The sequence below is a fragment of the Clinocottus analis genome, unplaced genomic scaffold, assembly GCF_023055335.1.
Source record: "Clinocottus analis isolate CAN_PGR_092001 unplaced genomic scaffold, fCliAna1.0.p SCAF_9, whole genome shotgun sequence".
Taxonomy (NCBI): Eukaryota; Metazoa; Chordata; class Actinopteri; order Perciformes; family Cottidae; genus Clinocottus; species Clinocottus analis.
The window spans coordinates 8,727,216-8,748,844 of NW_027176251.1; the positions used below are offsets into that span (position 1 = coordinate 8,727,216).

General features: G+C 41.0%; 3 protein-coding genes across 3 annotated transcripts; 1 reads left to right on the forward strand and 2 right to left on the reverse strand.

Moving 5' to 3' along the window:
• Positions 1 to 937: 937 nt before the first annotated feature.
• Positions 938 to 11,310, reverse strand: si:ch211-79k12.1 (uncharacterized protein LOC568891 homolog). Its single transcript, XM_068570532.1, has 7 exons — positions 11,197 to 11,310; positions 10,404 to 10,525; positions 9,646 to 9,844; positions 8,382 to 8,530; positions 5,622 to 5,766; positions 2,892 to 3,036; positions 938 to 1,732 (listed from the first exon to the last, which is right to left on the reverse strand). Exons 1-7 carry the CDS (start codon positions 11,246 to 11,248, stop codon positions 1,645 to 1,647), a joined length of 900 nt encoding a protein of 299 aa, XP_068426633.1. The 5' UTR covers positions 11,249 to 11,310; the 3' UTR covers positions 938 to 1,644.
• A 1,352-nt stretch (positions 11,311 to 12,662) lies between these two features.
• On the forward strand, positions 12,663 to 16,935 carry taf12 (TAF12 RNA polymerase II, TATA box binding protein (TBP)-associated factor). Its single transcript, XM_068570534.1, has 6 exons — positions 12,663 to 12,804; positions 13,273 to 13,493; positions 13,776 to 13,853; positions 14,984 to 15,098; positions 15,953 to 16,041; positions 16,156 to 16,935. Exons 2-6 carry the CDS (start codon positions 13,401 to 13,403, stop codon positions 16,189 to 16,191), a joined length of 411 nt encoding a protein of 136 aa, XP_068426635.1. The 5' UTR covers positions 12,663 to 12,804; positions 13,273 to 13,400; the 3' UTR covers positions 16,192 to 16,935.
• Positions 16,936 to 17,279: 344 nt separating this feature from the next.
• rab42b (RAB42, member RAS oncogene family) lies at positions 17,280 to 19,890 on the reverse strand. Its single transcript, XM_068570137.1, has 2 exons — positions 19,482 to 19,890; positions 17,280 to 18,643 (listed from the first exon to the last, which is right to left on the reverse strand). Exons 1-2 carry the CDS (start codon positions 19,697 to 19,699, stop codon positions 18,187 to 18,189), a joined length of 675 nt encoding a protein of 224 aa, XP_068426238.1. The 5' UTR covers positions 19,700 to 19,890; the 3' UTR covers positions 17,280 to 18,186.
• Between the last annotated feature and the right edge of the window lie 1,739 nt (positions 19,891 to 21,629).

Here is a 21,629-nt window from a genome sequence, read left to right on the forward strand (position 1 = left end):
GCAGGAGGGCATTTCAAATTTACAACATTTATAACAGAGCGTCAAGAGTTTCTTTTTTGAGAAGTCATTCTGTTTTGGTTAAAATCGCCCCATCTGTTTTCTCTTTCTTCGTGGGCTTGTTAAAGAAATAAAATAAGCAGAAGTTTGGGGAGTTGGAAAAAGAAAAACAAGAAGTCTGTAAAATGGCTGACAAAGATTAGCTGCAGCACAGGCGAGCTATACAGGGGGCTTGAATAATCAGTTTAATAACATTATCCTGGCTGTGCTCTGTGGCGCATGCACCCGTTAATGGAGTGTCATTGTTAAACTGCCGCTTCGCCTATTATTAACGACGGCCTACGGTCAACCACACACCGATAATAAAACCACATAAAGCCCAACATAACTTCAACAGACAAACGTAATGAAATTCTTTGCGTTATGAGCATGCTCATGGTAATAAGCGATGGTGCTGTGGCACGACATTAAGGCTTATAAGGCAGCAGAGGAGAAAATTAAAAAGATGAAGTTGTATGATGGTTACTGTGGGGGTTGTGGGAATAGGCTTAATCTGGTTCTTATTGAGGTAGAACTACCGGAGACTAACCCTGCCTATTCTTCTAAAGTTACCAGACTTTACTATTATTCTCACTTTGTTTAGGTGTGAGTTTTTTGTTTATGCGTATGTTTGTCAGCTGACTGAGAATGGGTAAGTGCCTGCAGGCGGATTGGGAGAAACACAAGCATGCTCAGGCACAGTACTTTGAGTAAAGGTCATTGCTTCAAGTAAAAGCTTACAACGTGATGCAAGCTTGAGATGGCATTGGATGGAGAAGATGTTCTGCCAAGCGAGCGTGCAGCTTTCACCACGTCGTCAGTAGTCGCCAACCTCTTCTGTAACGCTAAAATGGAACAAAATCAATTGCACACAAAGGGGGACAGCAAATAATATTTTCTGAAAGCCATTTAATATCAAAGAAATACAGAGTACAGTAAATAAAATAGGAGAGTGCAATGTGCCTTAGAGCTGTCACAGTTAAAAGATTATTATAACCTTCTTGCAGAAGCCGCTTCTGCTTTGGAAAAAGAGGTTGAAAGGGAATCAAATCAACAAAATAAAACCTTGTTCCATCACCTGAATGGTTCATTCATAATACACATATACGCAATTAAGTTTGCAAAAGAAAATAGAGATTTACATATGGAGTCTTTTCAACTCTTACAGAACACAAGATTAATCTCCCATCATTTTGCTAAGAATGGAGCTCACCATTTTCCTCAGTGCAGAATAAATGAAGAAAAAATGTTTGAATAAATGAAGAGAAAATTATAAGCACCTATCTGTCCGGGATGCATAATTTCTGCCTACACCCATAAGTAAAGCAGCAGCTGAGTCTCTAAAACAGTCATTTGCCCTTATGCTTTTTTTTTTTTTTTTCTCACAACCAGCTTCACTCTCCCTTCCTTACAGTCTCCAAATATGCCTCTTCGCCTCCTTTCCTCCCTGCCTCAGACTCAATGTGACCACCTTGATACCTGCAACCTCTTCCCTCTTTCAGTATCCGCTCACTGCCATCCCTCATTTTCTGGTCACCCACTCCATCTTCTTCGCCTCTTGCTCCATCTCCCCACTCTCCCTCCTCATCGTTCCACCTCCCTGTGCAGTCAAACCAGAGGTTGTTTGTCTGCACAGGTGGAGGGCAGGGACTCCACACTGGCTTTGTAGATGGGCTTCTTCTGAGAGTGGTCATCACTGGCGAGAGAAGATAGAGAAGGAAAGACAGAGGAGCATTATTATCAGTATATCGACCTCCCAGTAGGCGCTAGAAAAGTAAAAGTGAGGAAATTATAGACTAGGGCCGAGCGATGGAGCCATGATGTGAAAGTCCATTTGTCTTTCTTTAGCTCTCTCTCTCTCTTTATACACACATGCTCAGATACACATATGGCAGAAAATGCCTTGCCAGACTTGTAAGAATAACACTATTTATTCTCGGCCACCACAAACACAGATATCATGTATAAAGAAGACACTTATGGAAATGGTGTCTTTTGAACATTCTTTATTTTCAGCCCATTTGGGAAATAAGTTAATAAGGGAAGCTGCCAAGGTTTATGGTATACATTAACATGCTGTCAGCAATCAGTTTAATGGGACTTTGCTTCTGCTCTTATTATAGCTGTCTGCCTTAAATGTACTTTAAATACTATCACGGAAATAAAGCTGCTGGTATTAGCCCAGGCTCTGCACAAGCAGAAAGTGTGGAGGAACACATGGGTGAGGAGGGAGCATGAAAGAGGTCAAGGACAGGGTCAATTCGATCAGAGCAGCTGAGATTTACCTATTCAACACCGATAACGCCTTTAAACAAACAAAAGCACACAGACACTAGTGTGTGCACATGCGTGGAGAGTTGTTCCGCGAGATCACATGGCAATATATATATATATATATATATATATATATATATATATATATATATATATATATATATATATATATATATATATATATATATATATATATATACACACACACACAAACAATGTGAAGGACACACCAAGGTGCACATTGGTCCATGCGACAAAATGCACACCTTGTAACTGAAATGGCCTCGGTTCTATCGCATGAGACAGAATGAAATATAGCAGCAATAACCATAACTGTAATATGAAGTCAAACTGCGGGAGGAGAGATCGAGGCTGAGTTAGGGAAAATAGGAAGGCGAGTGTGGACAAAGTGCAGTCAAAAAATAAATCTAACAATCACGCGCATGCATTCCCTTACATTTAGAGGCTCTTTATCAATTTGATTTTGATTACAATTTAAGAGATAAGTTCCCAAGTAAAGAGAAAAATGATTTCCTATTATGAAAGAGGAGCAGACACACACTCAAACATATGTTTCTTACATGGGTCCCTTGCAGGTCTTGGCGCGCTTGGCCCTGCGGCACAGGAATACGCTCACGGAGAGGATGAACACCAAGAGAGAAACGGCCGCCGCCGAGGTCATCAACATGAAACGCCCATTACTAGACTCGTACCAGCGGGCATCCTCTGTGGGACAGATCAGTCAGCCATGAAGGCAAACATGCATCACACAGACTCTGAAAATCCGAAATACTACAAGTTTCCTGCCTCAAGGCAAAGCATCTGAAGGCAACCTCCTGTTTGTTTGTGGAAGAAAAGAGAGTCTGTGCAGAGCTCACACGGTCATACTGCCGCTCACCGCACTGATCTTTAAGAAGTCTGCTCTTTGCAATTCTAAAATCTGTCTGATTATTCCCTATAAAGTAAAAGGAATTAGGATTATGAGAATTCGAGACAGCATCAAACGCATGCTTTGCCTGTTTGTATACAGAACCCGTATTTCATATGTTGAGATCATTTCTTGGCACTAGGGGTGTTTGTTGAAGGTTTGTACTGCGATTGTAGTGCAACTTCAAACAGCAGTGACATGCAATGTTTGCTCAGCATACACCAAACATTATTCCGGCATCAAGAGATTATTACTTTTTTAATTTCTACATGTGCTCCAGAGAAAATACTGGAGAAACTGTGGAGCGCAGTGACCAATGAGACAATTGAAGAAGTAATGAGATAACTCTACCATAATAAATAACATGCATTGGCTTAATTGAATTTTTAGAGGATGCATAATTTCAACAAAGGAAATTTCAAGGCCAATGAATCCCACTGGGTGAGAGGATGGTGTTTAAAAACTGCAGTGCATTAACGCAGTGCAGTCATCTCACAGGTCAATGATAAAGATGATGAAGACAGATGAAGTGTCATAAATTGAATTAGTTGTAATGTTGTAATGAAATTAGTTCTTGACTTGAACACACTCTTCTTTCATGAGGAATGGGACAAAGAAAAGCCTGCACTCACTATACACTATAATGCACAAAATACTTACTCATGATGTTGGAAAGACATGTGGGCACTTCTATCTCAGAAGGCTAATACAAAAATTATGCACACAAAAGCAACCAATCAGGTTCTCCCAAATTTCAGTTTCTCATGTGCCACAAGTATTTCTATGTGCTCTACATTCAGCTATGTAAGAGCAAAGCATTTATGGTTGAAAAAAAGATAACACACAGCGATGTGCCGTCAGTGTCTGATTTAGTATAAAATATATCAAATTCAGTTTCTGAACTCAGACTTATATTTTAGTTAATATTTATTTAAGAACTATTTTTGAATGTTAACATTTATTCACCTATTTTTTCACATACCCCCCTTCTGAGACCCACTGCTTTAGAGCAACTGTGGTGGGCAGCAGTGCGCCATCTAGTGGAGACGTTTTCATATGATCGGATCAAAAGAAAAATATTTGGTAACAATACAATACAATACTTTTGTACAAATTATGTTATTTTAATTTACCTTAGTTTATTGGTTATTTTGTTATTGTCTATTTGTGTTTATGTTCATTTGAGTATTAGCCAATCCCCCACCTATTTTCTTTTATTTATTCTCTTTTTGTTTAATGTTGTTTTGTGCGTCTGTTGAACTCGTAATTGTATTGACTTATTCCGTTTGAATATCCCCACACCGATCGACAGGTAGAGATAGACAAACGCGTTTTGGCACTGTTAGCTAGCCAACGTTACCTCGAAACCAGAACGTGGCATTAGAGGCAACCCTGCGCCAGTGGAAGCTCAAAGCAAGTGGTGAAGAACTATGACTTTGAATGAAATCACATTTGGACTCATAATGGCAGCCAGTGATTGGTGAGGGTAAACAGTAGATTTATTTTTGGTCATAACAGCTGACGGTAACAAAACACAAAAGTACATTTTCATTATTATTATTATTATTATTATTATTATTATTATTATTATTATTATTATTATTATTATTATTATTGTTATTGTTATTATTATGTATTATAGTGATGCTCTGGAATTTTCCAACAGTCATAAGTGGACTGTAAGTTACAAAAGGTTGAGAAGCCCTTCTATACGGTGCACTTTCTATTGACATTTCTGTTGAAAGAAAATCAAATCAAAGGTCAGTTGAAATCGTTGCTTCTTTTACCGTTTAAATAATTATCCTTTTATCCTGAAAGTTGGTGCAGTTTAGTCATAGCCATTTATTTATTTAAAATGTATTAATGTCCTCTAGTATCATCTTACCTATTTTCATTTGACATTTCAAAGGAAATTTCATTACGGGCTTCTTTGTGACCTTTTTTAAGTGATTTGTTTTCATGAATGTCTTAACCTCTCTTTATTACAGTGTTACAGTCTTTTCTCTACTTTTTATTATCATTCTAGTGTGCAGATAAATTAAACCATTACCCTGTAGGCTATTTCTTTAGAAATGTAAGGCTTTAAAGGTTTCACATGCAATTTAGGAAATGAGAACTTATGCATATGTTCCCGATGACATAATCGCACACAAAAACCTGACCTTTCTGTTACGTTGAAGCGTCTGATTGAAAAGGAAGTAGAACACAACGTTTCTCTTTTGCTTCAAGGATGTGGAGAGCTGAGGTACCCAGCAGTTACAAAGAACGCCCACACCGTTTACGAGAAAGATGAAGTGGGAATCGACCTCTGTACACTCAGTCAGGATAAAGGACAACAAGACTTTAGAATAACGGGAAGTTGGAATCTATAGTCTTTTCTTACTTGACAGCACAGTGATGCTGATGGTGCGCTTCTTGCTGAGGGACTCCACAGAGGGATGCTCGGCCATGCAAGTGTACTGTCCTTGATCCATCGCTTTGATCTTCTTCAACGTCAGCGTAGAGGAAGGCAGGATCCAGTCGTCACCCTGAGAACAAATGAGAGTAGAACAAACGGAAAGCAGAGCAAGAAGTCAGAAAATAAATATCGGCTCGATTGTTTGCAGCCCGAAGAGAATCGGCAAACTCCTTAAATTAAAATTGTGCTGAAAGACAGAGAATAGACAATGCTCGCTCGCGAAAGAGCGAGACACGGAGAAATCGAAGCATTTCAGACAGACGTGAGCAGTGTAAAAGAGGAAAAGAGAAAGAAAGGTCGTAGAAAGTGTTATTTTGGCGGATTTGTGTACGAGTGAAAGAGGGGCAACGGGAGAGTGAAACACAACACGAAAGGAAGAAACAGAGAGACCGCTCAACGGCAGTGGGGCACAGACAGAACGGCCACCAGAGAACAGTCGCCTAAGTCCCAAATGAAGTGTGTTTACCTGAGTAGCAAGCCCAATGGATGAACACAAGTCAATAATCCAGATAACACCATCATCCGCAAAGAATGAAGCCACAACAACAGACTGTTAACACAACACATAATGAGATGGCGAGGGAGCGGGATGAATTGTTGACACAGAAATAGCAGTACTATTATGAGATAGAGCCCAACATGGGAGGAAACAAATAATAGGCCAAACACGAGGATTGGAAAACAAACGAACACAGAGGAGGTAAAAAAAAAAACACACACACTCAAAAAAAAAAGACATTACACCATGCAAATGATTTGGCTCCTGGGAGCTGCGGCTCCTGCCAAGAAAGTCCATTTCAATTTGAATGGATCTGAATTAAGAGGATTTCCTATAAAGGCCAGGTCTGGCCAAAGCAGCATTTTGTATGCAAATCCACTGGCTCCCTAAGCAGTGGCCCGTTTCTGCCTCTGTCCTGCTGTCATTACCGGGGGCCAATGTGCCCACGGCGGCTGTCTGTCAAAGTGAGCCATTCTGAAGCCGCTTTTTGCCCCATTTACACTCCTGTCATACATACAGTAGGCTCACAGATAAAGAACAAACACGACCAACGAACAATCCATCTCATCTTATCATTTCCTTGTGTCATTCCTCTTTTCCAAAGGTTTCGTGACTTGTGTAAATGGCGTATGGATAGATAGACAGGTGAATCATGAGTGCAAGTGCGCTAGCTGATACCTCACACGGCGACGGACATTTCTGTTACGATGTAACTCTTCTGCTTTATCAAAGTGCCGTCTGTCCAACAGATAATGACCACAAAACAACGACTCATAAACTCATATGAACATGTGGAGGACAAACAGTATTAGGAGTATAAAATGTCCACTGAAATGGATTTGGACTTGTAAGCCCATTTAAAACCTGGATTAGCAGTGACCCTTTAACAAGCATATTAACCCTGAGCCGACTTATTAAAAAGAATAACAAAAAAGGGGAACTTGCCAATTACATCTGCCGGTTCCCAAGATATCTTCCTGGGAGCGTATAGCTTCATTACACCTGTGACTTTCTGGTGGTAGTAAAAGTGATTTTGATTACATCTAGAAAGTGTAACACCATTTCCTCTCCACAAGGGCATCACGTGAATCCCAGCTCGTCAACTTCTTCTTGTTCTGAATGCCTATTGTCACGATGGCATTTTACACAGAGACGTCTTAATTTCCCTTGAGTGAGGGATTCGTAGCTCAGCGAAGTGCCCAGTTAAATAATTCAATACTGGTTAACCAAACACCAAAAAAAAATCATTAGAAATCTATACACATAATTGTTTTCAGGTTGACTGGTTCTTGTCTAGACCTCATTAAACTATTAATCCTCTGTAAGTGGGCAAGCTGCAATTCCCAGCGAGCAGTGGGTCTAAGCCAACCGGTCACTTAAATACAGAGCACTTCTTCAGAAGAGGGGATGGAAAGACGACAGCCGAGGGGAAACGGAGAGAAACGGTGTAAGAGAAAGAGAGAAAATTAAAAGAATGGCGTGAGCAAAGCCAAGAGAGAAAGAGGCAAGCGCCTGTTCTCATTCCAAACACAGATGCTGTAACGTCCCCCTGGAGTCTGATACCGTCACACAAGACACCCTGTAGTGTCTGGATGAGACGCACCGGGCTTTCAAGTCTTTGCTACTATAGGCACTATTTTTAGAAGTTTAGAGAAAACGCTTCAGGAGTGTGATGACGTTGAATTACAAAGACTGTGGGAAATAAGGGAAGTGGGTGGGTCAAACAAACAGAACTTTTAACAGGGAGAAGTATCCTGAAGATGTGTTGAGTCATTTTGAAGTAGCATTAGTCATGCTTGTGACATCTTTTTTGTACTCATGTTAAAGAAGCTACTTGAAGCCCAGATATGACGTTTTTCCTCAACCTAAATAAGTGGCCTCATTGCCTAAACCTAAGCATGGGATTTTGCTTGAATTCCCAATGTAAACCACACGATCCCTGCGACCCAGTGTCTTAGAAAATGCCGCCTAAGGGGTCTGACAGAGTCAGTACGTAATGAGTCCGGAGCGTCAGTACATGACCAACTAGAAATGAGAGCGCATTGGCCTCGACAGACTGGAACAAGACGGGGAAGAAATAAAGAGGTCACATCGACAGTGGAGGGAGGGAGCCGGAGAGGGAATGACAAGTTTCCAAAAGCATAATGAGGACACTGCCAACGTGCAGAATCCCGAGGCTTTCTCACGTCTCGACTCCAGAAGTAGCTCGGCTCCTCTGACGAGCTGGCGGCGCACCTCACCACCACGTCGTCCCCGAGTCGCACCTTCAGCTCCTGCGGGACGCTCAAGTAGCTGCTGGTGTAGCCTTCCCTCGTCAGAGACAGCTCCCCCATATCTAAAGCCCAGCGGGAAGGAGGAAGAACAATCGGTCGTTAATGAAGCAAGAAATTTCTGCAAGAGACGTGACTGAACACATGTTTGCAGTGGTAGCAGCTGCTAAAACACTCAGATCTTTTAAGTATACAGGCTGAAGTTTGAATGCCTCCCAAAGGTACTGACTGCCTGAAGCAATCAATAATAATGATAATAGGCTTCATCTTATCGGAGTCTTTAGAGAGGCAGTGTTGTGAATAATGGCTCATCTTCCATCTCAATAGATGGCCCACGTCCATCCACCTCCTGGCTTCTCTCCTCCCGTGTCTCCTTCGGTCCTTTAGTCCATTCTAATCTTTGCCTCTTATTGATTCCTCCCATGAGTCTGAGGAGCCTATCAAACAGCATTACGGTCGATTTGATGGCCACTGAGAAGATAGAGGACACTGATAATCTGACTCGCAAGCCATCGATGCCATTTCATGCAAATATTTTTCCCCACACCGACAGCTTCAAGCGTGAGCCCCACTGGGTGAATACCTTTTTGTGTGCCTGGAGAGCAGAGGAAAGGAGAAAGATTGAAATGAAATGTCGTCGACCTATCATAGCAACACGGTGTTTGCACTGGATCTGTGCTTTTTGCAGTTTGCTTTGTTGTACACCTCTGCAGCTGCATTGCATAGATGTGTCTTGTCTTATTAACTATTAATGTGTTTTTCTATCCCTCTCTGTGAAGAAAGCTGTATCCACAGTGTCTGAAAAATTGTCTTTACCTCCTGCCGGTTTCAGAGTCTTTCTCTTTCGTCTTCTCACCCAGAGACTGTTTACCGCTGTACAGTCAGGTGCTTTTTTTAAGCTTCCTTCTTTGTCAGTAATGCCAGTATTCTCAGTTATGCCACGCATTTCCTTATTGGAAAGTGAAACTCAGAAGCTGTGTATCTGATTTGCAAGTCACAGTTCTACCGAGCTTATTGTCTGATTCCTGCAGAAATCTCTCTCCCCTCTGCAGGAGACCGGCAATTTGAAAGAAAAATCTACGCTTGCTCTATTTATCAAAAAGGAAATACAGTGTCACAGAGTCATTGTTCCACAGTCTTCCAGCAGACGGCCCCTGCCCATAACAACCCATGCACTCACAATGCACTTTGAAGTCCAGCAGTGGGGAGGAGATGTCTGTCGCAGTCACATTTTCGGCGTCGGCCACACAACGGTAGGGACCCTCGTTGAACCTTGCTGCATAGGGGATGGACAGGACGAGCTTGTCCGCAGTCCGTTGGATCTTCATGGAATAGTAGCACCAAGATCGCTCCCCGACCGCGCGCCAGCGCTGCATGTACTGAAGAAAGAACTTTCATTAGGCTTCACATGCAAACTACAGCAGCAGAACAATTGCTTTGCAGGTTCAGATAAGCTAATAGAGAGGAATTGTTGTGTTGGCTGCTCAAAATATTTAAGAATAGAATCACATGGCATTACTGTATTGTTTACTGAGTATTATGAGGGTTATGTTCATGTGTTGCAGGCTTTTTTTCTCCATTGTGTTGAACTACACAGCAGTCAGCTGCTCGATGGCGTGATATTTACATAGAGCTGTTGACTTCTGAGAGCCACAGCAAGTCAAGCTATAAATGTTATGACATGGGTGACAATGTTCAGGGAGCACTCTTTTCTTATCAGCATGTTTGTACATAAGACAGAAATCAATCTTTGGTTTCACTTAAAATAACTCAAACAATGGGAATTAAACATTTGAACGCCTTGGCCTAGCTTATCATTACTAAAGAAGTGTAAGCGCAGACAGATAAAAGGTGAAAGGAGAGTCTTCAACTTTTTTAAATATACAACTTTGTTCCTCTATTTCCTCTCCCAGCCACCCATTTTGTTACTGGGCTCACCTGGGAGAAGACCTCAAAGTGGACCTGGCTGATGTTGAGTTCAGAGTCGGAGTACAGGCACTCCAGCGTGATGCTCTCTCCCTCCAGAACCGGCTGGGTTGGCCCTTTAATGAGCAAAGTGGCTGCATGTGGACAGAGATTACACATGGAGGTTATTGATCACAACATAAAGAGGCAGGGTGCTCACTGGGGTGCTCGCTGCTGTTCAGGCAACACTTTCAAAACAACCTCTCCCTTTTCCTGACATTTGTTTCAGGCTCCTGTGGGGAAACTGCCAATACTCTCAAAGTCACCGGGGCCACATGACCAGCAGCGGGTAGTGTTATTTACAGAGGCTATTTCTCTTTCACTTTAGGCAAGAATTATTGCAAAACACCGGCTCTTTCACTTTAGGCAAGAATTATTGCACAACACCGGTGTGACGGGTATCGGTATACAGTATGTATGAATAAATCAATATTTAATTGTTCTTTTCGTCGTTCCCTTGATAATAACATCCGCATTTCCTGTTCATGGCGGAGTCTTGTAACCACTAGAGGAAACCCATCAGTGTGACAGAAGAGAAACTCAAGCGTTTCCTCTAGAGAACATACACACTCAGAAACAGACAGGCGAGCAGACAAGCAGGCAGGAACACTCAACAAAACAAAACAGAATATATGTATGGAGAAGAAGGAAAAAAGAACAGAATAACACTAGAAGATAATAGCTAATTACAGAACAGCAATACAATTAAATGTGTTCAGGAGATTGGAGCTATAAAGGCAGATGAGAAAATAAAACTAATATTTACCAGAACTGCCATGGATCAGGGCAACCACTGCAGCAAAAAGAAGTACTTTCATGACTGTGAGGGGAGAGAAAAACACTTTTCAATTTGAGAAATATGCTGCGCACTCCTGTTCAGTTGCTTATCTGAAATGAAAGTTTGCTCAGTATTTATCCATAACGAGGTGGAGGTGTGGCATGTGTTTTCAGGAAGTACGCTCGTAGCCTGAAACATGAACGCACAAAGAAAAACACATCCAAACCATTACACTGTCGAAAAAAAAATGTTTAATCAGCCTTATTGTTTTCTCTGTCCTTTTCTTTTCAGAAAAACATACAACCCTGAATTATTGTTTATGTGAACTGTAAACGAAGGAACTGCTGCGGCTCAATAATCAAATGCACCGTCAGTGCGTCATTAGTCGCTGAGAAGAGTCGGGCCGATCAGGTTTTCAGCCTGCGTGTGTTTTTGAAGTTCAACAGAAACTGAAAGGAGTCTCGACATGTGCACGCAGAGCTTCGCGAAAAAAAATCCGCGTGTTATGTAACGCCGAACAAGCAAACATGTTACGCTTCATTTGCTTTGACCTTTGAATGATTGGCTGTTAACCAGAGCTGGACATGAAGCGTAATCTAAAGAGATGCCAAAGAGCGTCTCAGAGAGCATTGGCTGGACTTGGACTTAAAACGTTTACAGTCATCTTTAGACTCGAACACATTTGTTTTAACACTTTCAGTATGAAGATATGTGTCTATTGCATCCACACACACACACACACACACACACACACACACACACACACACACACACACACACACACACACACACACACACACACACACACACACACACACACATATATATATCCATTTAATGGGGGAAAAACAGTATTAACATGTTTAACAAATCTCAATAATAATAACAATACAAATAATACATTGTATATGTATAGCGCTTTACAAGATACTCAAGATACTTAACATAGAGCAAATTCCTCGGAAACATTATGTAAACTATGCAGGAGTTTATGTATGCAAATAAACAAACTATATTTAACCTTTTGCTGCAAATTGAAATGTCGGACCCTCTATTCTTAAAGTATAGTCGTTCAAAGGCGAATCTCTCCAACTTTGTCTGTACTGTTATCTTCGTATGTAAATGACCACTAAGGATATGTACTACTGTATTGAAAAGAACACACCACATTGATTACAAATCTAACCATTAAAAAGGTGGTTTGGAAGTATTTCACTTTTATAAAATAATAACGTAAACAGTCTTTAAGATGTCTTACTGAGTATGATATATTATTTTAAGTCATTCCAAATATTCATAAATGTCGTTTTAAGTATTGTTGCATTGTGATTAGTTACCAGAAACAAATTGCCTGTGAGCTTTCCATTTAATTTGTTGAACCATGATTAAGTTCCACACATTATCCAGCAGGTGGCGAGGGAGAGGCGACATGTTGTCACCGGAAATAGACCTGAACAAAGCGGAAGTAGTGAAAGATAACCCTCGCTAATTTTTCGAGCTGTGCCGAAGCACTTTGAGGGAATCTGTTAGCATTAAACTCGCTCATTGTCGTCGCAACGAAACCGAAACATGGACAGATAGTGTTTGTTTTATTGGGTAAGTTGTAAACGTAGCGCGTTATTTCGGGACGTACCGCTGTACGAAGCCATTAGATTAGCAGCTAATGTTAGCCTCTTCCGTTAAAGTCAAAGCTCCGTAGCTGCTATTGTTTTTAGCACACAACGTTTTGTCGGAGTCAGTTTGTTTGCGTTTGTTTCAGTTGTTGAAGCTGTTAAGTCGCTTAACAGTTTCATATGTCTTATTATTATACGAGTGAGGCGTTATCTTACTTTTTATATTTTGAGTGACGTTAGATCTTACAGCGTGTCACGACCAAGTTGCTGCATCTTGTCGAGTGGCAGCTGAGAAGATGAAATAACAACGTAGCAAATAAAGTAGAGAATACATCACACATGCAATTTAAGGGGGCCGTAAATAAATGGCGGTATTGTACATATCGTTCTTGCAGGTTAAGCATGTTTATCAACCTATTGCTTCTGTAACGCTACTTCAACTTGTCTCCAGATTTACGGAGGTGGTCCCTGCGAACGATAATCTATCACATCTGCCCATCTTGGACTGTCACTCAGGACTCTCACACAGACGAACAGTATTGCTCACTGTTAAAACACTAGAGCCCCTCCACTTTCCCCATGGCCGCCAGCATGGCTAACAGCACCGCGACAGCAGTAAAGGTTGTTGGGACCCCTGGCCCTGCTGGAAGAAGTAGTCCGGAGGGATCTCAGGTCAGTCTTGTTTTGTTAGTTCACCAAACCCAAAGTAATTAATGCACCAGCATATGTAAAGAGCTCTACTGTCTTGTAGTTTGCAGACTCTAAACATACATGTCGTGATGAAGTTCATGTGTCAGACTCACGTTTAAGACTTGTAACCCATTTTCGTGTGAGTGCCTTGTTGTCATTGGGTCAATCATCAATTGGATCCACCATTAGACTAAAATAAAGCAGACACAACATTGGCATGCCCGTGCCCTTTTGAGTAAATATATGCATTTTTTTTCTCCCCAGGTGCTCAGTAAGAAGAAGCTGCAGGACCTGGTGAGGGAGATCGATCCGAATGAGCAGCTGGATGAGGATGTTGAGGAGGTCTGTCAGTGATTTTTAACTCTAAACTCATATGTGTAAACATCAGGGATTGGCGACAAAATAATTAAACTGGCATCGGGGCCAAATTTAATAAACAATAGCATTGATCAGCTCAGACATGAAATGAACACTAATAACTAAACTAACCTGGAAAAGTCATGGCATTTTAAAATGTTTTTTCCAGCCCTAAAAAAGTCCTTTTTAGAAAAATAAAATCCCATCTATATAAATGTTTATTCTTTTAATCAAACTAGTGTCTCTTATTCATTTGTGTAATTTAAGGTATACTGTATGCTTTGTAATTCTCATTGTTAGATTTTTTCACTTTTTCATGTGTACATTGAGATTTCACAAAATGCTTGGTTATGGAAATTTGGATTAAAGTCATGGAAATCCATTAGTCAAAATGTGTATGAACCCTGGTGTAGATATTTCAATCTTCTCTGTCCGCAGTCTAACATCCACTGGCACTATGTTTTAAACCACCACAGCGTGCTAGCTCAGTTAATAGCGAATTCTTATCAAGAAGTTAAAAAGTAAAGCTGTCTGCATGTATGCAGTCTAAACTGTTTGACATAGTCTGCCACATATCTTTAAGTGTCTTGGAAACTGGCCGACAGAAACCAGCAGCAGAAATGCAAGCAGTGATTGAAATCAGCAAGGACGGATACTTATCATTACCTGTTCTTCATTCTTTTTAAAAATCTTTTTACAATTTCATTGACATTTTTAAGATTTTTTTTCCAGTGAAATATTACTGAGTTTTGTTACTTTCATACTTAAAAATAAAAATCAATTTTAATTCTGTTCTGAATTTATTCTTTTATTAAATTCTATATTAGCAATTTAAAAATAAATGTTTTTGTGATGAAACCCATCCCTGGTAAACATACACAGCAGTGGGACATTTGATGTGAACACCACTTCCATCCTGCAGGTTCTTGTTGCTCGATAGTGCCTCAACCCACTGCCACATCCATCATTTGGAAATGTTATCCTATTGAAAGCCAGGCTGCATGAAAAATGGTGCCAGCAGCTGAAAATATGAAGGATTTGTCGAGCCACTGTGGAATGTTGCTTTCCTTTACTGAGCACGATTGATGGTTTTCTCAATTCCTGTCTCTTCTCAGATGCTGCTGCAAATTGCAGATGACTTCATAGAAAGTGTAGTGACAGCGGCCTGTCAGCTGGCTCGCCATCGTAAGTCCAACACTTTGGAGGTGAAGGATGTTCAATTACATCTTGGTAAGTTGCTGGTTACTTTTATTTTTTTGCTCTCACAAGAGTGTGTTTAGTGTGTTTCTATGGGTCACAAGTATCCGTGATAAGATGGTCAGCTTGTAGCCGCTTGTGGATAATTGCTTTCAAAACTATTGTCTCAGGACCTTCAATTACTCCCCCGTGTATCACGTTCATTTGTGTGAATTATTAAGTTCTTCACCCAAAATGTTGTCGCTTCCGTTTTAGCCAAAATGATGGTAAATTAAAGTTGCAGATTCATTCTTTAAGAATTGTAAATAAGCTTGAAATGGTTGGCATCCCAATGGGGAGCCTTCATGAGCTGTAGAAAAAATACAAAAACGGAGATCTTTGAAAATTCTGTGCCTGAAAAAGTGTGTTCTACCCTTGAGGGAAAGTAATTTGTGCACATCTTTTTGAATGACTGCAACCATTCAGACAGAAGAGCTTCCTCAGTTAGGATACAATGGCAACCAAATCACTGCCAGGTAAATTCTCATCTCTGCTTTACTTTGTTCAGTTAGAAGCGCTCACAGAATATAGTCCTGGCAACATTATCAACACTATTCTCCGTCGAGGACGTTATGTTTTTGGGTTGTTTGTCCGCAGTAGTATGAGAAACTACCAGCCTGCTTTCTAAGAACCTTTGAGTGAAGTGTACAGCCTGAGCTAAAGAAGATCCTGTTACCAATTTGAGCAGATCTGAGTCATTGGGGCAGACATTAAGAGATATGTAATTTTGCCTTGCTGTAGGTCTCTGAGCGCAATTCTGAGAGTGTGACACTATCAGATTCCCTCATTGTACTGTAATTATAAAGTGTTGGAAGTCTTGAGTAGTTCATACTGCCTTTGTCCTGCAGAGCGCCAGTGGAACATGTGGATTCCTGGTTATGGCTCAGATGAGATCCGGCCGTTCAAGAAGGCTTGCACCACAGAGGCTCACAAACAGGTAAGCAGTGAAGGCTGGTTCATGTTGGACACTCTAGAATTCCTTACAATGCTTTATTTTATATTATAATAAACATTTACAGTGCACCTAACTGTTTATTTGGTTTCCTTACAGAGAATGGCGCTGATCCGCAAGACAACCAAAAAGTAGCAAGACTGACTGTACACCAATATGTTGTACCCACTCTGTGTATTGTCTTTTTGTTTGTTTTTCAGTTGGGATGTTTTGGACTAATGAGAAAGAGATTGGTGTTTAGTTTTTCATTAGATAGGCTCATTGTCACATTTCCCTAACTTTTGAGTGGTTTGCCAGCACCATCAGACACTAATTTAATTCTTGTGTCTGAATTTGTTTTGTCACCATTAAGTTAAGCCTGGCAGAACTCCATTCATTGCATTTTTGTCAATAAACATAATACTTTGTTTGGACGATGACGTTGCTGTATCTGGTTTGCCTCTTGGTACTCTGGAGCATTTAGAAGTGAATGTTAAAAGTTATGTTTGGTGTTCTCTTACCAATAATAGATCATTATAACGTTTGAGTATGTAAGAGATCATAGCTCTCCTGTTTACTCACTCCACTCATGCAACGCTTTTTATTAGGTTTTTGTTTTTGTTGAAGAGGGTCTATAATACCAAATCCTACTACAAATGGTGGCTACAAAACACAGTAAATTCTCTGCTTCTGTTGTTAGACATGTCTACGCTGTTGTGTATTGTTACTGATTGTAGTGGGTTTATTACATTAACATTTTAACCATCCTTGTAAATTGTATTTTTACTTTGGTCTATTTCAGCAAATTTCATCAAAATGATGGAAGAAATGGTGCTCAGATGTTGACTTTTCACAATGTCAATTAAAAAATAAATAAATGATCTGTTTTAAAAAAGACAACATTTTGCAGTCTGGCATCTCTTGCTTGACTGAACTTAAAGTTACCCACGCTTTCATTATACAGAGGAGCGGGTTCATTTGAGTAGGAGCTTTTGTAACGTATGTAAAATCAGTTCATAGAGGCCTTGAATCAGTAGACAGCCTCCGTGCTTCAACCCGTCAGTGATCATCTTCAATCTGAGGTTCTTTTAGAAGAAAATGAATTGTTTTTGTGTTGCCGATACACAGGAGGCTGTTTATCAGGCAGATGGACAGTAATTGCTATGGAAACATCAACATTTCAAAACAATATCCAAAGGCACTCGAGGTGTTTCATTTAATTAATTCTACAGCACCTGAAAACAATCGCTCACTCTGAGCCTGCTGTGCAATTATTGGTGATGCAACAAAGCCTTTTCCAGATGAATACTCAAGCCCAAAGCATTAATTCACATAGTCTTAGGGGGACGTTTTCAAACTCAACCAGTGTACCCTGTACTGGAACGGCTGCCAATCAGCTCAAACGAGCAACACAGACAATATCACAGATGTATGTGCAGAACGGGGTTCAGAGGATGAAGCAGAACGCCTCATACGGTTGGTCTAGCGTCTTGCATAAGGTAGCATGGACCTCTGTTTCATATTAAGAGAAATATTTACAGTCTCAGCAATTAAACACTAGCAGATGTCAACAAGCTGATATATTTAACATGTTCAACATCTTCATCAAACCTTTGTTTAGCTCGTGACCACGGCAACGTTTGTCAATTAGCACAAAACACCAAGTACATCTATGCATGTCATTAGTTTTCATAAAACAAAACAAAACAGGTCAGCCCCCTGGTGCCAGATGAACAGTTAGGGGATCGCCAAATTAATCCTCAGGGGACCGTGAATGTTGCAAAATGTCATGGCAATCCATCAAATAGTTTTACAGGTTTAAAGGTTCTTCTGTTTGGACCAAAGAGGCCGTGTAACCGACCAACCGACATTGCACCATGGCAAAAAGTATCAGTTACAAATATCTTTATTTATTAAGTTAAATCTTGAGCCATTTCAGGAATGTCAAAGCTTCACATACAAATACACAAAAATACTTTCTCAAAGTAAGTCTGACATTACTAAATTGTTAAGGTGCAAAAATCTGTGTTTCAAGATGGTCACGTTATTACAGTAAACTTCCACCGCACATCCAACTTCCTTAGGGCCTTCCTTGGGTTTCGGTTGGACAGCAATCTAAGAGTCTGTGGGGGGTCGTCACCAGCCCACAGTTTAACGACAACACTTCTTGGTTGGGGCTTTGTTGGGCTTTTGTGTTTGTGTTAGGCTGGCTCTCTGCTGCATCTGCAGTGCCCGTGGTGCAGAGCACTTCACGCCATCCCAGCCCTCCTGCAGCTCCACCTCTCCACTCAGCAGACCCTGGTAAACCCGCCGAGTGAGCAGCTCAAAGGCGTCCTTCACATTCTGACCCGTCTTGGCAGAGGCCTCCACATAAGGCACCCCGAGCTGCACGGCCAGCTTCTCGGCCTCTTCCAGACTCACCACCCGCTCCCCCTGATCATCACGGTCACTCTTTTGCCCCACCAGGAGGAACAGAACCTTCTGCGGCTGCACTCGTTCGCACACCTCGGCATGCCACTCCTTAATATGGTCAAAGGAGGCCTGGTTGGTCAGGTCAAACACCAGCAGACCTCCGACTGAGTTGCGATAATAAGAACGGGTCACTGACCTGACGAAAGAAGAGAGACAAAGACAGACGAAGTTTAAAATTACACCACAAGAAAACCCTCACAAAGCCCTCACTTGGTTGTGCGTAGATCAGACTTAAATTTCAACGAATTTCCTGTTCCAGTAAGCAAATAATCAGCTGAATCCGCACTGTTTGAGTTGAGTTTTTTTTTTTTTTTTTAGATAAGCTGATTGACAAAGAGTCTGTTTTCTTTGTGAGGAATTGATAACCACTGTTTCTTTCCCCTCACGCTAATCACGAAGCTGTCGAGAGGTATCTCGTTCCCCCGTGAGTGGCTTAACATTTAAAGCAGATGAAAGGCATGGTGAACGGGCCTCCCAGCAGCGAGTGGTTAAAAACGTATTCAATTACTTTATTATGAAAACAAACCTGATGTGGCTAAGTTTTTAGCTGACTCAGGTGGGATTAGCAAGCTACAGATAGCATGCACAGAGGAGGTAAACACAGTTTGCAATTAGCTACAGTTCATTCATCTGGAGAACAGATATTATGAATTTATAGACAGAATGAAATGTGTCAATAATTCTTTGGTGAGCAAACTGCTCATGTATACATAAATAATGGCCTTTCTAAGATCTGCCTTTTCCTGTTGAAGCACGACACACACTGCCTGTCTGTGAACATTGCACAACGATCTTGTGATGGTGACAATGTGGATACACAGTCACAGCTGAAAGTAAACACTGATGAACAGCTATGGTGTGAATGGAATAACCAGTGAGAGTTTATTTGTTCAGTATATTTGCATGGAGGGGGGGGGGCATTTTTTTCAACATGCATAATTACTGTAATACAAAGAGGCAGCGTGCATCCTCACCTGAACCTCTCTTGTCCAGCAGTGTCCCAGAACTGAAGCTTGACTCGGACCCCTGGCTCCACCTCCAGGAAGTGAACGTAGAAGTCTACACCCACCGTCTGGTTGATGGAGTCCAGGAACAGGTCTTCTGTGTATCGCTTCAGCAGAGAAGACTTGCCCACTGTGGAGTCCCCCAGCATGATGATCCTGAACTGGTACTGCCACAAAGTCAGGTCCATTGTTGCTGGTAGTGCAAAAGAGTGATGACTGTAAACAGCTTGTGGGGATACAGGAGCGTCTAGAAGTTATGGGGAAAACAACAAAAAAAAGACACTGTCGGAATAATTAAAGCTGTTGTAAGGTTAGGAATGGTTGAAGAATATATTGAACAGCCGAGATGGTACCATGGGATACGGAGAAAGAGACTTACAAAAAAACAAGATGAAAGCTGTAAGAGACTAGCAATCCCACATCAGCTTCCCACCAGTTGCTTCCTTCCTCCAAATGTTGAGAAACAACCACAGCAGCCACTCCTTATAAACCTCACTATCAGTAGAGCAGGCGGTGTTGACAGTCATCCCCAAACTCCTCTACAGTTGATGATTGCATCACAAGTCCCTCATATCAGTCTCATCTCCCGGTGGCTCATCAAAACCTCTTCAAAAGCAGGAATGAGGAGAAAAGTAGATTCCAATAGAGCTGCGGCTCTGATCCGAGTTGCTGATTTCCACTGCTACTGTAGACATGTGCATGAGAGGGCTGTGCAGGGGTGTGGACTTCTGAAGTTTGCCTGTTGATACTTGACAAAAGGCGGGGCAGCATAAGGACACAGGGAGGGCTTTTGTGGAATGGGAGGACCAGAAGGAAAGGGGGGAGCATTATAAGGAAGTTGGAGTTGCATTTATTACCATATCAAGGCAAACCATGTTGTTTCCTGCGGTCGCCAGCTCGTAACTTCATGTAGTCCTTAATAATCATAGACACTGAGGATGAGTGAGGGCAATTGTTTTCCCACACAATTTGCAGCTATTCTTATCACTTTATGGCCTTCTCTGTACAGGGAACATTGCCATCTAAAAAGGGAAGTTAAAAGACAATACAGTTCTACATTCCTTGGGGAAACAGGAGGAACGGCTCAGAATATCCAATGACTTTTTCTACAATAGGGAGGTTTCACATTATTTTTAGTAATGAGTACAGGTCTACTGTCTTTAATCTAGTCATGTGGCTATTGTAGTATTACACACTGGGGTTATTAAAAGGTCAAAATATAAACTGAAAATACAAATTAAAATACATATATACTAGTCCTGAATGTGACGAGACAAAACCCACATTTAAATAGCTTTTCTGGATCAGTTAAAGGTTTGTTAAAACCTGAATAGGACCACCTCCAGTAACAAGCACGAAATACTCTACATAAATACAGTAAACAGACCATTGGTTTCAAGTGCTCCCAATTTGAAACACAGAAAATACTGCCATCAGTAAAGACAAAGCACTTTCTTGTGTGTGTATTAATTCATGTCTGTTTACAGTGACTGGTAAAAAGCAGAGCACACTAGAATCCTGAAGTCCACGAGAATAAAAGGCCAGATTGTCAAGAGGAATAAAACTATATTTATTCAGTGTACACACATCACACATGCATCTAAACTTCAGGAATATAAAAATACTGCTTGCTTCTCATATATTTGGGTCACCAACAGATAAATAAAGACAGAACTATCCAGGTGCACTAAATTTAACAAGACTCAAAGTGAAAATGTAATATGAAAGCTTGACGCTCACCGTCTACAGTTAGCTGCTCCGGTTTTGAGATCAAATCGTACATTTTTACTTTCAGTTTTAAGACAGTTCTCAAATAGCAAGCTTTCTTTTTCAGTTCATACGGTTATCTGAAGTGTCATTTAAAGTTGGCCGGCTTGTCAGACGACTGCATCTGTATCGTTTATTTTAGGTTCCGGGTCAGTGAGTTCAAAATCAATGTTTTCGATCTAAGCAGGTAAAAGGTCTTAACCATGCAAGCAGAACTGATCTGTTCTAGTTTATGGCAGAGCTTAACATTCCAACACCCCAAAGTGAAATATCTGTTACAACTTTCATGAAGAAATAACCCGTTGTCCATGGAGCCAAATATATACATTTGCCAAAGCCTAAACCATCGAA